This window comes from Aquarana catesbeiana, linkage group LG08, assembly GCF_042186555.1.
Source record: "Aquarana catesbeiana isolate 2022-GZ linkage group LG08, ASM4218655v1, whole genome shotgun sequence".
NCBI lineage: Eukaryota > Metazoa > Chordata > Amphibia > Anura > Ranidae > Aquarana > Aquarana catesbeiana.
This window is the reverse complement of record NC_133331.1, coordinates 64,076,457-64,089,371: the sequence shown is the minus strand read 5'-3', so window position 1 is coordinate 64,089,371 and position 12,915 is coordinate 64,076,457. Positions and strand designations below refer to the sequence as shown.

Below are 12,915 nucleotides of genomic sequence, written 5' to 3'. Positions count from 1 at the left end.
GCAGGGTGCTGTAATGTTTTTAGGTTAAGTACAGCCCCTCCCACCAGCCATGGTCTGCTTACAATGCATTGAGAAGCAAAGAGACCCGGTGATGGCATCACTAGATCTAACAAAAGGTATATATTGAAAAAAAAAAAAAAGATTGAATTTAAAAAATTTCATTAGCATGGTGATTGGGTGGGCAAGGAAGGACATATATGAAATGCATCTAAGGCCAAAGAGCCAAAACTTTTTTTTTTTTTTTATGAAAGAGAATTTCTGATTGGCTAGTGTGGGTTGCCGGACTCAGGACATTCCTACCCGACCGAGGAATTGACAGTCTTTTTAATGCCAGCAAATTTACTGACTTCCAATTTCCGGAATAATTAAAACCCCTAGCTCAGCCGGCGACAGGCAAATTATAGCATTAGTTAACGCAGACTTCAGCAGCCGCATGTATTAATTGATGTCTCGGGTATTACGGATATTAATAGTCTAGCGGAAGGGGAGCCTGCGGTGCAAAGATTGATACCGCCAGACGCACAAAGACTATTGCACAAAGTTCACGTCTGCTGCGTACGATGAATTATTCATTTGGAACAGTAGGTGGCACTGCCTCGCTCCGAATGGCTTCGGCTCCTTAAATACTGTTTACGTGGAATATTGCGGATTTCTAAGAAGATACAAAGTTTGCAGCAAAGACAGAGATGCAAAGTGGAGGCGATGTGTATGCCGCCAGCGATGAAGGGGGAGGGGGGGTCTTTCATGTAATTAAAGGGCAAAAATGTCACAGTTTATTCTAAAATATGTCAATGCTGCAACATTGTAGCAACAAATATAAAATCAACATTTTCACAGTTTGGAATATTTTAAAGGGAACTTGTCACTTTGCCTGTTTAGGTGAGTATCAGTGGGGCGGGTGATGCAAAATAAGAGCACCTGTCACTGCTAAAATTAATGGCACTGCAGCACACAATGGTATATGCACACTAAAATGCACATTTTACTGCACTTTAGAGCCATGAATAGGCATGAATAGATCCTTAGAGACTATTGGAGACTTTCTTTATCAAGAATGTCATGGTTTCGGCCACCACAAGAGGTTTGAGTAACGCAGCCAGAAAGGAGTCTTTGTCCATAAAAGCTTGAAGAACATGTCTACATGATATGTTTTTGATATGTTCCACAAATAAAAAACAGTTGGCATGATGTTCTTCCCTGATTTGTGGAAATAATGAGTCTCTTCTGCTGTAAAATACAAAACATTTCATCATATGATACTGTGTGTTACGAACATTTAGAGTTTCCCCAACAGTGGGCTACATGACTTTAAAATGGTTGGAATGGATGTCTATAGTGGGGTCAGGTTACAACTGCCATTTCCTGACTGAATAAGCCCCATCTTAGACATTGAGATTTAGTAACAAAAGCATTACCTGTTACGTGAAGATAAAGAACTCCACTGTCCGAACCAAGGTTGTTGTCCACTTGCACCAGGACTCTGAATATCCCTACATTTTGATAGATGTGCTTGATGCCATCTTCAGTTGCGCTGAGGTTGGCATAGGAAACAGCAATTCCATCTCCAAAGTCAACCTGAATATTGGTCCTCTGAATATCTCCCTGAGTGGCAAAGAAAAACAAACATTAAATTACAACAAATGTTACAGGTTGACTTTATATCAACCCCACCTTTCCACTGAAAAACCCAACTGATACATTCGTGCTCTCGCTGGAACCAAGGGAAATACCAAGATCTACCAAGGTATAAGGGGTGTGATTCTCTCTTATGTCTCCCACAATGCAGTGGTGGGTTCTTGTGTAGCCAATTGCATGACTCCTGTGCTGTCACCTGAAGCCTTTTCAGACAGTGACTAGTCCAGTTGGGAGCTTACATGGGTTTACACAATGGCAGCACAAGTCAATTGGCCTAGAAGGGAATTCTGGACCTGTTTTTGTTGCAATATATTAAAAGCCATCCCATCACACAGGTGGTATTTTAGAAGAGCATTTCTGCTGGGGAGTTACATTTTTCCTTCCCCATACACTTAATGGAAAAACGTTTAAGGACACCTAATCTGATCACGCCTCATATGAAGTTGGCCCCATATGGAATAAACTAATTTATATGGAGTTGTCCCTCTTTGTGGCTATGCCAGTTTCCTCTAAAATAACATTTGCAGGGTTTGTTACTTATGTTGGATATCCTACATGGAGTCAAGAGTATTCTTCACTTGAGCTCACGGAAGGTTTTGAAGTAGGTTTACCGCAACCTCTCAAAATGTAGGTTACTATTTTTAGTATTCCTATTGAAACTACTATTTATGAAGCTATAAGGATTATATATATATATATATATATATATACATACACACACACACACAAACACACACTGTATCTCAGAAAAGTGAGTACACCCCTCACATTTATGTAAATATTTTATTATATCTTTTCATGTGACAACACTGAAGAAATGACACATTGCTACAATGTAAAGTAGTGAGTGTACAGCTTGTATAACAGTGTAAATTTGCTGTCCCCTCAAAATAACTCAACACACAGCCATTAATGTCCAAACCGCTGGCAGCAAAAGTGAGTACACCCCTAAGTGAAAATGTCTACATTGCCATTAGCCATTTTACCTCCCCGGTGTCATGTGACTCGTGCTACAAGGTCTCAGCTCAGGTGTGAATGGGGAGCGGGTGTGTTAAATTTGGTGTTATCGCTCTCACTCTCTCATCCTGGTCACTGGAAGTTCAACATGGCACCTCATGGCGAAGAACTCTCTGAGGATCTGAAAAAGATAGCCTAGGCTATAAGAAGATTGCCAAGACCCTGAATCTGAGCTGCAGCATGGTGGCCAAGACCATACAGCAGTTTAACAGAATAGGTTTCACTCAGAACAGGCCTCTCCATGGTCGACCAAAGAAGTTGAGGGCACGTGCTCAGCGTCATATCCAGAGGTTGTCTTTGGGAAATAGACGTATGAGTGCTGCCAGCATAGCTGCAAAGGTTGAAGGGGTGGGGGGTCAGCCTGTCAGTGTTCAGACCTTACGCTGCACACTGCATCAAATTGATCTGCATTGCTGTTGTCCCAGAAGGAAGCCTCTTCTAAAGATGATGCACAAGAAAGCCCACAAACATTTTGCTGAAGACAAGCAGACTAAGGACATGGATTACTGGAACCATGTCCTGTGGTCTGATGAGACCAAGATAAACTTATTTGGTTCAGATGGTGTCAAGCGTGTTTGGCGGCAAACAGGTGAGGAGTACAAAGACAAGTGTGTCTTGCCTACAGTCAAGCATGGTGGTGGGAGTGTCATGGTCTGGGGCTGCATAAGTGCTGCCGACACTGGGGAGCTACAGTTCATTGAGGGAACCATGAATCCCATCATGTACTGTGACATACTGAAGCAGAGCATGATCCCTTTGGAGACTGGGTTGTAGGGCAGTATTCCAACATAACGACCCCAAACACACCTCCAAGATGACCACTGCCTTGCTAAAGAAGCTGAGGGTAGTGGACTGGCCAAACATGTCTACAGCCCTAAACCCTACTGAATTCTGTGGGGCATCTTCATGCAGAAGGTGGTGGAACGCAAGGTCTCCAACATCTACCAGCTCCGTGATGTTGTCATGAAGGAGTGGAAGAGGACTCCAGTGGCAACACAGGGGGCCCCATGAGTTGTCAGTCCGCCCCTGTATATGACAGAGAATGACAGTTTTGTGCGAAAAGGTGGAAATAGAAAACACCACCAGAGATTTCCAGAACCAAGGAGTGATTCAAAGCAATGGTGACCAAGCAAAATGTAACAATTTTATCTAGGCAGAGCTGACTTTTATTAATAATTTGTCTACTGGGCACTTTTACCCCCTTCCTGCCCAGGCTGATTTTCATCTTTCAGTGCTGTCGCATTTTGCCACAATTGCGCAGTATTGCCACACTGTACCTATATGAAATTTTTATCATTTTTTGAGACAGACAGTTGGTGATATTTAATCACCACTGAGCTTTTTATTTTTTGCTAAAAAAAAAAAAAAAAAGACTGAAAATTTTGAAAAAAAATAGTTTTTCTTAGTTTTTGTAAATAAGTATTTTTTCTCCTTTACGAATGTGTGCTGATGAGGCTATACTGATGGGCAATGATAGGCTGCACTGATGGGCACTGATGAGACAGCACTGAAGGGCACTGATGAGGTGGCACTGATAAGGAGGCACTAATATGCAGCACTGATAGGTGGTACTGATATACAGCACTGATAGCCACTGATTAGCGACACTGATGGGTGGCACTGATGAGCAGGCACTAATGGGCAGTGAAAGGCAGCACTGACTGGTATCACTGATGGGTACTGTTTGGTATCACTGCTGGGCACTTACTGGCATCACTACTGGGCACTGTTGGAGCTGCACTGATGATCAGTGCCTTAATTATCTGTGCAGATCTCCCCTGTGAGGAAATGCTGCTGATGGGCTCTCCTCTCCCCACACGTAGTCAGTGTGAGGAGAGGAATGCTGATAACTGGCATTTCCTTGTTTACACGTGATCACCTGTGATTGGACACTGCTGATCACATGGGTAAAGAGCCTCATCATCGGCTCTTTACCAAGATCGGCAATGCGCAATGTCCCAGGGACAGAGCACACCACGATCGCCGAGCTGCAGGACCCCACGGGCACGCAAGTACGATAAGAGAGGCACCTTGCGCCCATCATTTCACTATACAGCGGGAGGGAGGTAGTTAAAAGGAAAGTAAGACCCCTTTAGTAGGACTGCACATTGAGATGCAAAGATTTTTAAAAAGAGATCTATCACTGTATCTGTCCAAAACTGAAAAAATAATTTTTAGTGGCTTAACTCCCTCCCCAACTATGGATAGTTAACTTTATGCTGCCTCGCGTTTTAGTGTTCCTTTTATAATAGACAAATATCTGTATCCCTTCGAATAATGAAATTGACTCAGGTCTCATTTTTACGCTACATATATTACACTTTCTATCAGGTCTTTTTTTTTAGGAACTTTCTAATAAACTCATCCATTATCACGCCTGGGTAATGCTGGCTCTTTTCTTTTTAATGCTACGGCAATGCAGTCGGCCTTTTTATATGTTTGCAGCAGAAATAATAAAGAATTTCTGTGCTTGAATGTCAATAGGAAATAATAAGTTACCGGTTTTATTATTGGGTAATGCACACGCTTTGCCGAGAAAAAAACACAAAAAGACAAAAAGGAAAACTGAACGTTTCTTTCTCTTCCCGATGTCATGTATTTTAATTGGAGAGTAGAAAGAAAAGAAAATCTTTATTGAACATAAAAAATTATAGATTTGTTCTCTTGTAATGCTGTATTGATCATACCGGCAACACCTTGCGTCACCTTGCGGCATTTGTTTCTTTGGATTCCTAAAACAGAAATTATATTTTGCAAAACAGAGATTGTGGCTTGACCTCCAGCTTCAGATGAATGCAAGCAAGGAGAAAGGCGTCAATTTAATACAAGGGGGGGGGGGGGCTTACTTAGCTTTAATGATGAACTATGAGAAAACAACAGTTAAAATGTTACTAAACCCAGGACCCTGCATTCTCTATATCTGGTCTCCCACAGTACACAGAACATGGAAATAGTTTTAGTAAATATAAACTGCTAAATACCTTTTCTCATCAGCAGTATATAGCAGTCTTGTGACTTCTATCCATACCTGATTAAAGCTTGTAGGAGGAGATTTAATTCTGCTCTGACTGTCCTGTGAGGCTGCAGGACCCCTGACCCTCTCTCTGGACAGTGCTGATTGGCCCTGTGCTGATCACATGCACCCTCCCAAAAAAAAAAAAAAATAGACTCTCTAGCAATACACACCAAACTGAGCAAGTGCAGCTTTTCCCCTAGCCTCTGTACTACCAGGAGATGGATTGGGGACAGTGGAAAAAGGGGAAGATCAGAGAAGACAGGCTCAAACAGCCTTTTTACACAATGCAGAGGATTAACCCCTTAGGTTCCACAGTGAGTATAACAAGCATACTTTACTGCAAATACAAACTGATTTTAATATTGTGGTTTTAGTAACACTTTAAATATATAAATTAATTATAACCTTCAACCTGCCAAAAGATTTTCTAATTTTGTACTAGTAGTTTGTAGTTTCTAGTTTTGTCCATCCAGTCCTGGGATTTTCACAGCTATGCCACACAGCACAGCCCTAACCAGCAGGGAAGGAGACCTGATTTTCCTCTGGTGCGGTTAAGTAACACAAATGGGTCTTGTCCCTCCTCCAGCATGTGATTGGACATGACTGCGCACCAGTGCACAAAGCAAGGTCCTTAAAGACATGGATGAGCAAGTTTGGGGTGGAGGAATGACTGGCCTGCACAGAGTCCTGACCTCAACCCGATAGAACACCTTTGGAATGAATTAGAGAGGAGACTTGTGAGCCAGGCCTTCTTGTCCTACATCAGTGCCTGACCTCACAAATGCACTTCTGGAAGAATGGTCAAACTCCTAAACCTTGTGGTCAGCCTTCCCAGAAGAGTTGAAGCTGTTAGGCCCCTTTCACATTTGGGCGGTTTTCAGGCGTTATTATGCTAAAAATAGTGCCTGCAAACTGACCTAAAACTGCCGCTGCTGTTTCTCCAGTGTGAAAGCCCCGAGGGCTTTCACACTGAAGCGGTGCGCTGGCAGGAGAGAAAAAAAACTCCTGCAAACAGCATCTTTGGAGCTGCTCCTTCACCACTCCTGCCTATTGAAATCAATGGGGCAGCGCGGCTATACCGCCGCTGTAGCGGCGCTATGCGAGCGATTTTAACCCTTTTTCGTCCGCCAGCGGAGGTTAAAACCACACTGCTAGCGGCCGAATACCGCCGCTAAAACGATGGTAAAGCGCCGCTAAGAAATAGCGCCGTTTTACTGCCGACGCCCCCACCGCCCCAGTGTAAAAGGGGCCTTATAGCTGCAAAGGGTGGGACAACTTAATATTGAACCCTACGGACTAAGACTGGGATGCAATTAAAGTTCATGTATTTAAAGGCAGGCGTCCCAATACTTTTGACAATATAGTGTATTTTAGAAAGCTCTCGTGAACTCTATAATGTTTTGGTTTTCAGTTCTTACTACTCCCTTTATTCACGTCTCTGCCATTTATTATGTTTCTGTTGCTTTGATCCAATTTCTGCACCTTGACATTTCTAAATGTGGCACATTAAGTTCTGTTTACACAAATGGGAATCTATTTTCATCTTCACATTAATCTCCCTTTGTCCTCCAAACAACCAGTTGTCTTTAGCTGTGATTTCCATGTACTGTAATTGGACATTGATTGGGGAATCTTGTTAAATTGTAACAGCTGCGAGAACATCCTCTTTTCAATTAAAGGAAACATTTCCTGAAGGCTTCCACTGCTGACTTCTCATTTTGCAAATGCCAGCTGCCTGGCTGTCACGCTGACCCTCTTGCTTCATTACTATTAGTCCCTAACCTAGAACAAGGGAGCAAAAAAGGACATCTGACTTTAACCCTTCTCTGGTTGCCTACATATAACCCATTTGAGTACTAGGAGCTGACACTTTATGCAGCTGCTGACCTTCAATCTGGGCTGTCACTTTCAGGTGGGGTCCCCACTGATGTTTGGGAAGAAATCAGATTGGTTTCTGGCTATCACTTTGCCAGCTATGACATAAAGATCGCATGCATGGAAGCTTCACTGAGAAAATGTACCTTCAGGCCACAGATGAACACTGCCAACTTCAGGCTGCAGTAGGATCTGCAGTGCCATTTATTTAATAGTATAATTGTTAGATACAAATACCTTATTAAAAAAATATTACATTGAATAAAAATAACAAAAATCTGCCTATAGCTAAATAAATAAATAAATAAAAACAATTGAGAAGGGTTTTTATTTTTTTATTCAAACAAAAAAAATAAATATTATTTTTCCTTAAAAAAATATGAAACCTTTGAGGTATGCAAATCACAATCATAGGCTTCTTACACATGATACTCCTGTTTGAGCATCTACTTTTTCAGACTTTTTTTTGTATGTATTTGGCATATTTACTTGGTTAGGTAGTGGGTAATGGTAGAACACTCCAGTAACCCTTAGTAACGATTTGAAGACACTGAACTTTCTTTTGTAGAACTGTGATCTAAGTCCTTGCACAAGTAAAGGATAAACTGAGCTTTGTATTAGGAACTTGAGGAAATTAATCTTCCTCTTTGGATATCCAAGCAAACTCCCTTCACTAAGAATTAAATAGACTGAGCTCTTTAGGATACCGGACACAATGGGGGTTATTTACTAAAGGCAAATCCACTGTGCACTTAGAAGTGCAGTCGTTGTAGATCTGAGGGGTACATGCAAGGAAAATAAAAAACAGCATTTTTGCTTGCACATGATTGGATAATAAAATCAGCAGAGCTTCCCCCCATTTCAGAGCTTCCCCTCAGATCTACAGCGACTGCACTTAAAAGTGCACTTGTAGTGCAAAGTGGATTTCCTCTTAGTAAATCAACCCCGTTGTCCCCTTTAACACCTTCCCTGTTCAGCCTATAACAGATTGACAGTTGGGCGGGGGCTTTACTGTTCTGACTGGACGTCCTTCACATTGCATCATACGTGCGTGCCCCCGGGGATCCTTTAGACACACCAATCAGGGTAAAGTGCTGATGGTGTGGGCTATTTACCATGTGATAAGCTGTGCCCAATCACAGTTGATCACATGTAAACAAATGGCGGTTATCAGCATTTCCATTCCTTAGCGCTGTCAGTGTCTGAGGAAAGGAAAGCCAATAAGCGGCTTGCTAGTTACAGGGGACATTTACACTGATAATCACTGCAGCATATCAGTGCCCATCAGTGCAGCCTATCAGTGCCACCTATCAGTGTCAGTCATTGCTACCTTATCAGCGCAGCCTCATCAGTGCCGCCTCATCAGTACAAATTATTATTTTTTGTTTGTTTAGCAAAAAATAAAAATCACAATGGTGATTAAATACCACCAAAGAAAGCTCTATCTGTCTCAAAAAATTTTGTAAATGTCATATGGGTACAGTGTTGCATGACTGTGCAATTATCATTTAAAGTGCAACAGTGCTGAAAGCTGAAACTATGCCTGGGCAGGAAGGGGTTGACAGTGCCCTGCATTGAAGTTCTTAACACACTGACTCTAGCATAAGAGGGATGGCAGTAGCACACAGTCTCTAGGATCTCTATCACCAGTCTGCACTCACTAATGTCCTTGAATAATTGGTGGTCTCCTCCCAATATCCTGCAGACACTTTCACCCCATGATATCAGACTAGATCATCAGATGCCAGCCCCTCAGTCAGCGTCAGCAACTTTCAGTAGGCATCTGCAATCTGTTTCGTAACGGATCGAAATTCAGACAAATTTTGCATCTTTGGGACATTCAGGTTCATCCGAATGTCTGAAAAAAAATGTAACGAATTTCAACGAATACGAAAGTAATTATAACGAAAATAACAAATGAATTTGACATGATTCCTTAATTCGTTAAAGGTCTAATGGAACAGCAGGTCGACTCGGAGTAACTCTTACAGCCCAATCAGCTGATTCATTTTGTGCTGGATATTGAATTACTGGCAACGTGCATTCCTGAGAACTGAGAGAGAGAAGAGTGTTAAGGACCGGCCACTGAATATATACATCATTACTTTAAAGATGGATATCTCGGTAACGGCAGCAGCTGCTGCCACAACCGAGGTATCCATCTTTAGGGCCGGCGATTCTGTACACGATAATGGTGGTCTCTGTGGCGGGTTCGCCGCTCTCCCGTGCCCACCGCCGCTTACCGGAGCCGTCGGTAGCGGCGGAGGCGACCGGTCCTTTCTCTTCCTCAGTATAGAGATGAGTGAGGCTAAGATGGTGCCCACCCGTCTCTATACCATAGGACGGCCAGAGCGACGTCATTACGTCGGCTCCGCCCACTTCTCTTAAAGGCACTTTTTTTTTGTGTCATTTTTTTAAACGACTTTTTTTTTTTTAGTCTAAATATGAGATCTGAGGACTTTTTGACCCCAGGTCTCATATTTAAGAGGACCTGTCATGCTTTTTTCTATTACAAGGGATGTTTACATTCCTTTTAATAGGAATAAAAGTGATCCAAACTTTTTTTTTTTTTTTAAACAGTGAAAGTATAAATGAAATAAAGTAAAATAAATAATAATAAAAAAATTTTTTTTTAAGGCGCCCTGTCCCGACGAGCTCGCGCGCAGAAGCGAACGCATACGTGAGTAGCGCCCGCATATGAAAACGGTGGACAAACCACACATGTGAGGTATCACCGCGACCGGTAGAGCGAGAGCAATAATTCTAGCCCTAGACCTCCTCTGTAACGCAAAACATACAACCTGTAGAATTTTTTAAATGTCGCCTATGGAGATTTTTAAGGGTAAAAGTTTGATGCTATTCCACGAGCGGGCGCAATTTTGAAGCGTGACATGTTGGGTATCAATTTACTTGGCGTAACATTATATTTCACAATATAAAAAAAAATTGGGCTAACTTTACTGTTGTCTTATTTTTTTATTCAAAAAAGTGATTTTTTTCCAAAAAAAGTGCGCTTATAAGACCGCTGCGCAAATATTGCAATGACCACCATTTTATTCTCTAGGGTGTTAGAAAAAAAACAATATATAATGTTTGGTTGTTCTAAGTAATTTTCTAGCAAAAAAAACTGTTTTAAACATGTAAACACCTAAAATCCAAAACGAGGCTAGTCCTTAAGTGGTTAAGCAGAGGTAATGAGTTTTAAAAAGCAGTAGAAGAGATATTGTCCTTGTGTGTGTGTGTGTTAATAGATTTAATAAACATGCAACATTCCGAATTACGAATCGTTATCACAAATTATCCGAAAATGAAATAATAAAACAAATCGATTCGTTATATCGAATATTTATATTCTACAGAAATAACGAATTATCCAAAAACGAATTATGTAACATAACGAATATAACAGAACAAAATTTTCCGTTGTGCACACGTCTAACTTTCAGCAAAGTAGGCCTCACACTAGCCCAACTAAGGTCTTGACAACCCACAGGCACATGGCAGGATGACCTAGAGCAGTGGTCATCAACCCTGTCCTCAGGGCCCACTAACAGGCCAGGTTTTATGTATTACCTTGGGGAGATGCAGACTACAATACTGCAATCACTCAGCAGCAAATGATATCACCTGTGATGTATTTCAGTTATCTTGCAAACCTGGCCTGTTAGTGGACCCTGAGGACAGGGTTGATGACTACTTGACCACTGACCTAGAGGACTAACAGCCCCCCTAGGCTATGATCTCCTCCTCAGGGAAAAAGACCCTGCTGCTCTCTGTCTTATGCCCCGTACACACGGTCAGACATTGATCGGACATTCCAACAACAAAATCCATGTATTTTTTCCGACGGATGTTGGCTCAAACTTGTCTTGCATACACACGGTCACACAAAGTTGTTGGAAAATCCAATCGTTCTGAACGCGGTGACGTAAAACACAAACGTCTGGACTATAAACGGGGCAGTAGCCAATAGCTTTCACCCCTTAATTTATTCTGAGTATGCGTGGCACTTTGTGCATCAGATTTGTGTACACACGATCGGAATTTCCGACAACGGATTTTGTTGTCGGAAAGTTTTATAGCAAGCTCTCAAACTTTGTGTGTCGGAAATTCCGATGGAAAATGTGAATTTCCGACAACAAGGTCCTATCACACATTTTCCGTTGGAAAATCAGACCGTGTGTGCAGGGCATTAGAGTATTTAAAGTGTTTTTTTAACCCATTTTTATAAGTCTATGCCAGCCCCTCTATTACAGGCTGACATAGCACACTATGTAAGTCATTTAGAAAAAATGAGCAGTGTAAATACCGTTTTTGAGCTGAGTTCAGGCCGGTCACGTGACTCGCAGTCTCTTTACAGCTCCGATCAATGGCTTCTGCGGGAGGAGCCGTGATCTCCCCCTAACGTCAGCCGGGGAGATCATGTGGCCGCTCGTCTCTTCCTGCAGTATGCATCGGAGCTGTAAAGGGGCCGCAAGTCACGTGACCAGCCTGAAGACAGCTCAAAATGGGTATTTACAACACTCGTTTTTTTTTAAATAACTTACATAGTGTGCTATGCCAGCCTCTAATAGAGGGGCTGGCAGTGACAATTTTTTTTTTTTTTACAATAATAGCCGGCGAGGGGGGGCAGGGTCGGGCTGGAGACAGACACAGAGAGTAAGATTATGCTGTCTCTAACAGCTGTGGTCTGAACTAATGATTGGGAACCAGTCGGTGTATCATCTGATCATCATTACAGCTACTGTAATCATGGTGCCCATATGCAAGGTGGCCATGATGAGGTTAAGACTATTACTTTTTCTGTGGGTAACTAAGGGGGGAAGCTTTATAATTTTAGGGGTAAGCAAGTACTAATTCTGTTCTTTACAGGCTAGTGTTTTTTGGTGTTTTTTTAAATGTGTTCTTGTATCAAAGTGTACCTAGAATGGAAAATGTTGTCAGCTATCGCTGTGGCTGTTTCCAACTTTTTGTTTCTTCCAGCAAATGTTCCCTAATTTAGAAGAAATGTATCCAATTTGCAGTAATTTCAACAATCCCTATTTATGATATTTCAAAAGTGAAAGTCCTTTGAGCTACCGGTGAAAGGGAGTCTTGACTGATGGAGGTTGCAGGTAACCAACCACCACTGACCTGAAGACCTTCAGGCTTTAGAGTAGTTGACCACTCACCATTTTATTAGGATGGTCATCACAGCTTTAGTGGCAGTTGGTTTTTGCCAGTCATTAAAATTATTGTAATGGTCTATCCCATGAGGCATTGCAAGACTGACAGTTACAAGCATGACTCCCACAGGCAGAGGCAAGATGGGACTTGTAGTTTTTCAACAGCTAAAGGGCCGACAGTTTGAGACGCCAGGTCTATGCATTCAA

At 42.0% G+C, this 12,915-nt stretch overlaps 1 protein-coding gene across 9 annotated transcripts in view; it reads right to left on the bottom strand.

The window, feature by feature from the left end:
• SORCS1 (sortilin related VPS10 domain containing receptor 1) overlaps positions 1–12,915 on the bottom strand; it is a 1,093,315-nt gene that overhangs the window by 220,789 nt on the left and 859,611 nt on the right. For all 9 annotated transcript variants that reach the window (XM_073595916.1, XM_073595919.1, XM_073595918.1 and 6 more), the window contains exon 19: positions 1,416–1,602. In XM_073595916.1, the coding sequence (XP_073452017.1) occupies positions 1,416–1,602 (187 nt within the window). The remainder of the gene's footprint in view (positions 1–1,415; positions 1,603–12,915) is intronic.